The 9,980-nt window shown below is 43.9% G+C and overlaps 1 protein-coding gene across 1 annotated transcript in view; it reads right to left on the bottom strand.

Moving 5' to 3' along the window:
- Positions 1-4,636: 4,636 nt before the first annotated feature.
- The window catches only part of LOC307124272 (uncharacterized protein), a gene marked incomplete at its 3' end in the record, with an annotated part of 42,074 nt that continues 36,730 nt past the window's right edge, over positions 4,637-9,980 (bottom strand). Inside the window, 6 exon segments of the mRNA XM_079813318.1 lie at positions 4,637-4,737; positions 4,811-4,896; positions 5,436-5,609; positions 5,900-6,073; positions 6,161-6,334; positions 6,577-6,750. Of these exon segments, the coding sequence (XP_079669444.1) occupies positions 4,637-4,737; positions 4,811-4,896; positions 5,436-5,609; positions 5,900-6,073; positions 6,161-6,334; positions 6,577-6,750 (883 nt within the window).

The following is a 9,980-nucleotide window of genomic DNA, read 5'->3' as shown; positions in this document are numbered from 1 at the left end:
ATGATCAGCTAAAATTCACTGACCACATTACTGCAACAACCCGGTCCTGCAGATTTGCATTATACAACATTAGGAAGATTAGAGCCTTCCTATCAGAGCAGACCACACAACTCTTGGTCCAAGCTCTTGTTCTCTCCAGACTGGACTACTGTAATGCTCTTCTAGCAGGCCTTCCGGCATGCACTATCAAACCCTTGCAACTGATCCAGAATGCAGCGGCGAGGGTGATCTTTAACGAGCCGAAGAGAGCGCACGTCACGCCTCTCTTCATCAGACTCCACTGGCTACCAATAGCCGCTCGCATCAAATTCAAGGCACTGGTACTCGCCTTCAAAGCAACCACTGGCTCTGCACCAATTTACCTTAACTCGCTTGTTCAGACATACACACCCTCCAGGAGTTTGCGTTCTACCAGTGAACGACGCCTTGTGGTGCCATACCAGAGAGGCATGAAATCACTGTCACGGACCTTTTCCTGGACTGCCCCCACCTGGTGGAATGACCTGCCTATCTCAATTCGAGCAGCCGAGTCTGTAGCCATTTTCAAAAAACATCTAAAGACGCATCTCTTCCAGCAGCACCTGACCAATCAAGAATAGCACTTAACATTCTATTCATTTTTCTGTCTGTCTAATTTATTTATAAAAAAAAAAAAAAAAAAAAAAAAAAAAAATCCTGTGTGTTCTGTGTTAGATTAACTGAGACTTGTTACAGCACTTGCATACTGTAGCCTCTGACTGTTGTAGTTGCTTCTATTGCTCTCATTTGTAAGTCGCTTTGGATAAAAGCGTCTGCTAAATGACTAAATGTAAATGTAAATGTAAATGGACAGCACGAAGGGACCTCAGGTGCTTCTGACTCCATAAAACGAGATGGCGGGCGAGTTGAGACATACGGCAGGAGCGTAGACCGCCCTGGTGGTTGATGTATGCTACAGTGGCCGTGTTGTCTGTCCGGACAAGTACGTGTTGACCCCTCAGCAACGCTCGGAAGCGGTGCAGGGCGAACCGTACTGCCAGCAACTTGAGGCAATTGACATGCAGAAGGCGCTGGGGTCCTGTCCAGGAGCCCGCGGCTGCTTGCATTGCACATGGCAGGTCCAGGATTGGTCTTAACCCACCGGCCTTTTTTGGGTACAATGAAGTAAGGGCTGTAGAACCCGGACTCCATCTCGACTGGAGGGACAGGCTCGATCGCACCCTTCGCCAGTAGGGTGGCAACCTCCGCTCGCATGACAGGGGCATTGGCCCCGACAATAGTAAAGCGGACTCCCCGGAAGCAGGGAGGAGCCTGCGCAAACTGAATCATGATTGTCTTCGCGACCCAGCGGGACAGCCCTGGAATCTGAAGCCAGGCTCCCAGGAACTGCACCAGCGGGGTCATTCGGACTACAGACCTACCCGGTGTGGGGCAGCGATGCAGCGTTACCGACCCGGACAAGGGAGGCTGTTGGGCGTCCCGGTGTGGGGGTGCGGTTAACAGCTGCGTCCTGACAGAGGAGACCAGGGAAGGACGCACGTTCCACTGGGGTCTGCTCTGCCAGGGGGCTGGCGACAGAGAGGGATGCGAGTGGCGGGACCCAGGGGTGGCACGCACCGTCATCACCGATCTCTGGGGGCTCAGGGATGGGAGTGTTAATTCTTTCTTTGACCAAATTAGGGTGCTGCTGACCCGGGGGCCAACAGCTGAACAAGGGATTCTCCCCCGGCCCTCCACCGGGGGAAGTAGTGGTCCTGCTACCATCTCCTGGAAAGAATTTCCCATCCCTGAGCTGTCCGTCTCAGGAACGCCGCTTGGCCTGGCATTTAGCGGGGCGCTGGGCGACCTGAGGGGACTGGGACCCCTTCCTACGGCTTCCTCCGCGACCCGGCCCGGGTGATGGCTGCTGCTTGGACCGGGCGGGAGGGGCGGGAGCCTTAGGAGGGCGTCCTCTGCGGCGAGCAGGCTGAGGCGACTGTGCCGGCGGCTGGGTGGAAGCAGCAGCTGGCCGCCGGGGCAGTATGTGTTTGATAGCCTCAGTCTGCTTCTGGGCGGTTGAAAACTGTTGGGCGAAGTTTTCAACCGCGCCGCCGTAGAGGCCAGCCTGGCATATGGGGGCACTGAGGAAACGTGTTCGCTCGCTGTCCCACATATCAGCCAGGTTTAGCCACAGGTGTCGCTCCTGAACCACATTTGTGGACGTCACTTGACCCAGGGAGCTTGCGGTCACCTTCGTCGCCCGGAGAGCGAGGTCGGTGGCGGCACGCAGCTCATCTAAGAGCCCCGGATCAACTCCACCCTCGTGCATGTCCCTGAGGATCCTGGCCTAGTAGACCTGGAGGATCGCCATGGCATGCAAAGAGGTGGCAGCCTGCCCCGCAGCTCTGTGCGGTTTCGCCACCAAGGTTGATGTGAATCGACAGGCTTAGGAGGGGTGCTTAGGATCACCACGCCATATTGAAGCGCTCTGCGGACACAGTTGCATCGCAACAGAACGCTCAACTGGGGGGACCCCAGTGTACCCCTTGGCCGCGGCCCCATCAAGGGTGGAGAAGGCGGAGGAGGTTGCAGACCGGTCACGGGAAGACAACGGGGACTTCCAGGACCGCGCAATCTTCTCATGCAGCTTGGGAAAGAAAGGTATTGGGGGCGGGGACTGACACGAGTCAGCGCGGGTCCCCAAAAACCAATCATCAAGCCGCGAGCGTTCTGGACAGGGCGGAGGTCTATCCCTAGACTCAGCTCTGGGTCCGACTCGGGCAATGCTGGCGCGCCCGAAGGTGGCAGCACAGCCGAGTCATCATCCTCAGAGGACTCGAGCCCACCTTGTGATGCGGTGACCGACATCGCATCGTCCTCCGGAGCGCCAAACGAGATGCGCGAGGGTGCCGGAGCAGGCCCCGCGGTCTCCGCCTGAACGCTCACGGGTTGCGGAGCGCTAGAGGGGGGTGTGCCCCGAGGCATGAGCGTCGGAGCGTCGTCACCCTCAGATCACCCTGACCACCAGCCGAAGTACCGCCCACGGGGGGAACGGTAGATCGGGGTGTGGTAGAGGGGACTCTCACTTCATTACGAAGATCCTTGAGTCTTGATCGCAGCACCGCGATGGTCATGTTCCCGCAGTGGGAACATGACTCATCCACAAACGCTGCTTGAGCATGCTGAACGCCCAAGCATACCAAGCAGAGATTGTGCCCATCGGAAGGACTCAACGACCGGCCACACCCAGAAGTACACGGGCGAGACATCCTGAAAAGGACGTGCCACCTGTAAGCTCTTTTATAAGCTCTTATATTAAGCTTCGCAGAAAACGCCGAAGCGCCCTGGGACAACACACCAGCTGTCAGACGGACCACTGTGCAGATCAGCAGGCAGACAGTATGCGATCACTGGAACGCGCCGTAGACACCAACGCCTCTGGAAAGCTGTTCGTCTCGAAGGCTGACAAAGACTCAGTTAGCAGGCTTGAAGGAGTGAAGAGATACTCTTGGCTCCAAAGCAGAAACATAATGCGATGTTGCCAGCGTACTTCCTTATATACCCACGAGGTGGGGCGGAGTTACGCATGCAAATTCCGCATGCCCATGGCATTGGCACGCCATTGGGCGCTGTTAAATACCTCGAAGGTGATTGGCTTCTAGGCGAAACCCCCATTCGTTAGTCACTAATGTACGTCGTAGTGACTGAACGAAAGGGAACAGTTGTTACACACTAGCAAAACACTGTAACAATATTTTTTTTAAGTATAATTCCAAACTGCTATAAGCAATTCCATGCATATGGCTGAGGAGATATAGATTTTAACAAATCAAAATTACCATTCATCACCTCTAATGCAAACATTAGCCATTAAAGGCAGACATAATTAATAACTAATTGGTGCAGCAAACAAGTGTCTCTGGAACAATTTTATATTTGATCATTTATAAATCAATGTATAATGGATTATGAGCATGCACATTGAAAAAGCAAATGCATGGCTTATAAGTAATTATAAAAATAATATGAATGTAACTATAACTGTTCTTATAATGCAATATGGGTCTTAATACATCTGTTTATAGAATAGTAATACTTACTTACAATGAATTATAGCCCCATTTATATTTATAAGCATAAGCACTTTTCTTCATAGAAATTGTTACCGAATTTTCATTTTAGGGTGAACTATACCTTGAGAGGATCCCCAGCTATGCAAAGCAGCTCTACAAAGGCAGTGACATGGGGGGAAAAATTAGACAAATTCAACTTTTTTTAGTAAGAGCGCTGCATTTTTATAATGCCATGCATGAGCCGCTGCAACAAAAAAAATTGCATGAGCGCAACGGTCAAACACGCCAATCTAGCATGTTTACATAGAAAAACTATGGAAGAGTAGCACAGTGGAATGAAAAAATGTGTTTCTTAGACCGGCCGAGAAAAGCAGGCAAATCAGTTTTGTTATTATTGTGACACTGAAACTCTCTTCAGAGCAGTTCAGACTCCAGGATATTTCATTTAATCCAAAAATAGGGTTTTGGAGCTTTTTTTTCCAAGATGATTCCTTTATATGCCACTACTATAACAGCAAACTTGTTCTGTTAAGTTTCCAAGTAACAGCGTCCGGTCAGACTCTCTCCACAATGAGTCTAAAGACACTTCAAATTTGTCTGGATGATCAGGATATGGCTGCTAGACCATATGGCTGGCTTCTTTGTTTTGATCTTACAAAGAATGCAACATATTCATCAATGTTTCCCAGTAAGAGTTCAGATCCATCTGAATATAAGAAGAGAAACATTTTATAAAACACATCAACTCTGTGTGTGTGTGTGTGTGTGTGTGTGTGTGTGTGTGTGTGTGTGTGTGTGTGTGTGTGTGTACCTACCTTTTAATGAAGATATTCCTGAACACCTGACCTTTCCTTCATGATCCACACTATTAACACACAAACATATCACATTCTTCTCGTATAATGCTCACTTTGGCGCATTAATCAATTTGAGGACAGAAAACTGACAGAACATAAGCAGCATAACAAAAAAATACTACTGTAAGTCTAAAATGACTTTCTTTAGTGTATAGCTCAAGGGCTTAAATGAACCACTTAAAAAAACATGTGATTGATACCTAGAATATACACTGCAGGGACCGGTTATCAGTATAACCAGGGGCCTGGGGCCCATTAGATGGCCTCAGCAGACTTCTAATTGGATTTAGATAATTTAAACATATTATTATTTTTAATATATTTTAAAAATCTTATTTGAAATCCCCCCAACATTTTTTATTGACAGGTGATTTACAGATGTTCCTTCACTCCTGTCCAGGACACATTGAAACAGATACGTGTTAAAATGTGGTGAAAATGTGAACTACTGTATGTTTTCAATGAATGGATCACAAAACAGTTTGGAACCCTGAACATTTAGCAGACAAGACTAATTGTGATACCAGGCGCAAACAGGGTCTCGTACTTGAGTATCTGCAGTGAGCAGTCTGGATCACCCAGTTTGTCAGAGAGCAGCTTGACTCCTGATTGTCCTGGGTTATTGTAGCTCAGATCCAGCTCTCTCAGGTGTGAGGGGTTTGAACTCAGAGCTGAAGACACATAACCACAGCCTTCTTCTGTCACCATACAGCCTGACAAACTATAAACACACAGTCAGGTCATCTACAAAAACACGCACACGCACACACACACACACACACACACACACACACACACACACACACACACACACACACACACAAAAAAAACACACACACACACACACACACACACACACACACACACACACACACACACACACACACACACACACACACACACACACACACACACACACACACACACACACACACACACACACACACACACACACAAAGAGAGATAAGAACCAGAGCAAATTTAGTGAATAGTTATCTAGTTTATAGATACCTCAGTATCTGCAGCTGACAGTTTGGACTCTTCAGTCCTTCAGTAATAATCTTCACTCCTGAATCCTGCAGGTCATTGTTGCTCAGATCCAGCTCTCTCAGGTGTGAGGGGTTTGAACTCAGAGCTGAAGACACATAACCACAGCCTTCCTCTGTGACCATACAGCCAGACAACCTACAGACACACAGTCAGATCATCTACATACACACATCTACATTCTGACCGTCAGACTGTAAATAATCTCTCATATGTTTTTTGTACCGCAGGATGTGTAGCTGAACCTTTGGATTCTTCAGTCCACGTGAGATCAGTTTCACTCCTGAATCCAGCAGTTCATTGTTACTCAGGTCCAGCTCTCTCAGGACACAGTTTGAGGATTGAAGAGTTGATGACACACTCTCACAACACTCAGCAGTGAGTTTACAGTCAGAAAGACTGAAAAAAGAGCAGAACACACACACACACTCACACATAAACAGTCGGATCCTCTACAAACACAAATGCCAGTGTCCCATTTTAATAATTAATAATGCATTATTAAATGTTGAAATTAACATTAACAAAGATAAATAAATGTTTTATAAGTGCAGTTCATTATTAGTTAATGTTAACTAATGTAGTTAACTAATGAACCTTATTGTAAAGTGTTACCACATTCTCTCATATGTTTATAATACCTCAGTATCTTTAGCTGACTATTTGGACTCTTCAGTCCATCCAAGAGCAGCTTCACTCCTGAATCCAGTAGGTCATTGTCACTCAGATCCAGCTCGCTCAGGACACAGTTTGAGGATTGAAGAGCTGATGACAAACTCTCACAACACTGACCAGTGAGACGACAGAACTGCAATCTAAACAGGAAAAAAAGATTTCATGCTGAAAATAAAAATAGTCAGAGTTGGATAAATAGGAAAATAACTTGCATCCCATTCTTATTCTGCCTAGTCTAGTATGTCTCCCTCGCTTTATAGATCTATTCAGGAGAGACATTGCTTTCCTTTGGGTCGTGGCATTCTGAAGTTTGTGGGCTTGCCCTTCTCACTAACTACTGAAGATGGAGAATTGTACATGCTGTGGTAGGCTGCTCTCTATGGTCAGAATATGTTCTGATAAAATGGGACACTGGTATTAGGGTAAAGTGCCTCTGTAAATACACATAGGATGTGTTTAGGTTGATATGCTTTTTGTCACGATATGTTATGCTCACTTTGGCGCATTTCACAACCTAGTAGGCAGCATTTCCTCAGCATGGCGTAGTGGGTATTTTGTTCCACATAGTGTCAACAGCAAAAAGCAAAGTTCCATCCTTAGAAAGAGAACATCTTGGATTGTGTATGCAACCCGGTTCCCACTGTCTCATTACCATGCTTTAGGGCATGCTGGCTCAGTTGGGGACAATACATTTTTCTACTAAATATCCAAATAAATCTAATTATTAAATTAAATGAACCATATAAACTAAATTACTGATCTATTTACTGATCTAAAGCCCACATTGTCACTGTATGATAATTGAAATGAGCTAAATGACATCACGTTTTATAAAATTAATAAAATAAAATAAAATTCTGTTGCATTATTTTCCTTTTTAACACTGCGAAGTTGCTTTGAAACAATCTGCATTGTTAAAAGCGCTATATAAATAAAGTACACTTGACTTGACTTCCAACAAAAGAGTTGATTATGTGTAACTTAGGTGCCCTTAAATGTGCATGGGGGACATCAAGGACTGCTGTCTGCCAATAGATAGGTGTGTGTGTGTGTGTGTGTGTGTGTGTGTGTGTGTGTGTGTGTGTGTGTGTGTGTGTGTGTGTGTGTGTGTGTGTGTGTGTGTGTGTGTGTGTGTGTGTGTGTGTGTGTGTGTGTGTGTGTGTGTGTGTGTGCGTTGGTGCGACCGGATTATGAGGACAAAAACCATGGATACATACCGACTCTATGAGGACATGCCGTAACTGCGAGGACAGCACTAATGTCCTCATAAGTCGAGCAGTGTAGAAAGGCTTATTAGGTCGCGCCTAACCACCTCCCGCTTTTTCTCAATATGTCCTTATAAATCCGTTGTACCCGTTTTTCAGTGTGTGCCAGTTTGTGCTCAGAGTGTATAATCTCCCCCTATGTGCAAATCGGTGCTACTGCAGGATCATACACATTTCATACACCCAGACCAGCCCAAGCGCGCGATTCATTGGTGGAACGCTGGAATCCCCGTCAGTGATTGGCTGCATTTGACATCCGTCAAAGTCAGCACGCGTCAGTGATTGGCTGCATTTGACATCCGTCAAAGTCAGCACGCCTATGCCCTGAAGACGTGTGTGGTGTGACGGTGTGATCATAATTAAGATTAATTAGCAGAATTCGAGCAAGTTGAGGAGTTACGGGAGATTTTAACTTTATCATATTGGAGGTAAGTGTGTTAATTTATATATTCTACCTTTATGGCGTTTAGTGTCATGAGTCAGACGATTTCTAACTAGTTACATTACCTTTAAACATGGCAGCTTATCGGGCTAATATTCGCCCATTAGCAGCTAAAATGGCGTCTCTAAACAACTTGCACATGCTATTAAAGTTTATTTCTCTTGTTGTTCATAGACATATAAGTATTAGTTGATGAAACATAATCGTACATATACGACGCCATGGATGCTTGAGATTAATTTACATTTTAATGTGGCACAAATAAAATAAATCGAATCTGTGTTGTCATGACTGGTAAAGACTTACAGTTTAATACAGTATGATACAGAAATAATATATATATATATATATATATATATATATATATATATATATATATATATATATATATATATATATATATATATATATATATATATATATATATATATATATATATATATATATATATATTGTGTGTGTGTGTGTGTATGTATATATATATGTATATATATTGTGTGTGTGTGTGTGTGTGTGTGTATGTATGTATGTGTGTGTATATATATATATATATATATATATATATATATATATATATATATATATATATATATATATATATATATATTAGGGCTGGATATTAACATATTTTATGATTTCATTAGATTTTAATTTGCATGCTTTCGATTCTATTTTATATTGATTATTTGAATGTATCAGGTATTGCACATGGAACATTTTCTAAATCTTTCTCTCTATAGTTAATTTTTAGAGTTTAGCTTCATTTGATCTGAGGTGCCACATTAAAGAGCTAAAATGGGATTAAAATGGACTGAATTTAAAATCTTAGACTGTTTCTTATCAATAGTAACAAACTTCAAACATCTCACTTATCAACTATTTATGTGTAAAATGTTGTATTTATTGTTGTATTTATGTTGTGTATATATAGACTTAACTACAGTCTGACAATAATGTACTGTATATAAAGCATTTATAAAAAACAAAATGTTGTCTGGAATGTTTTCAGTCCACATGGGAAGAAAGAAGAGAATAAACCCTGAGCAGGATGCAAGAGAACACATATTGTCAGGCAAAGACAAAGCCTTCATTGAGGGACGGCAGATCAACACATTTAAAGGTCAGTTGTGCTCAGGGCGCTTTGACTCTGTTCAGACTGCAGGCAAATCTAATCAGAGAGGAAGTGGGCATTCACATATAACACAATGAGAGCTACACCGTATTGCTGGCAGTCTGAACGTGATCTTTCACATTCAAGCATTTTCATATTTTCATAAAGGTTGAAGAGATAACTTTAAACAATTTAATGTTTTTATTTCAAAATAAACACTTAAAATGATGTAGTGAATAGTTAAACCAAATTCAACTTGTATATCAGTGAAAACTGATGCTTGATTTATTTTCACCTCATATTACATCACACAGTTTTACAGGATTGAACCGTTTAAAAGGATAAGTTGGTGAGCTGTGTAACAAATATCTGCACTGGGGTTCATTCATGTTGTTTTATTAGTATTATTATTTGGCCTTTTTAGGGAGAGGTGTGTTTGCACTTGAGCACATTGAACCATCCACCTTTGTTGTTGAATACCGTGGGATTCTCTCTCAAAGTAAACATGTTAAAGATGTTCAAGGCAACTACTTGTTTGACTTCACATGGAAT

This window comes from Gobio gobio (genome assembly GCF_949357685.1).
Source record: "Gobio gobio genome assembly, chromosome: 3".
Lineage (NCBI taxonomy): Eukaryota > Metazoa > Chordata > Actinopteri > Cypriniformes > Gobionidae > Gobio > Gobio gobio.
Note: the sequence above shows the minus strand (reverse complement) of the source record. Positions and strands in the feature narration are given on the sequence as shown.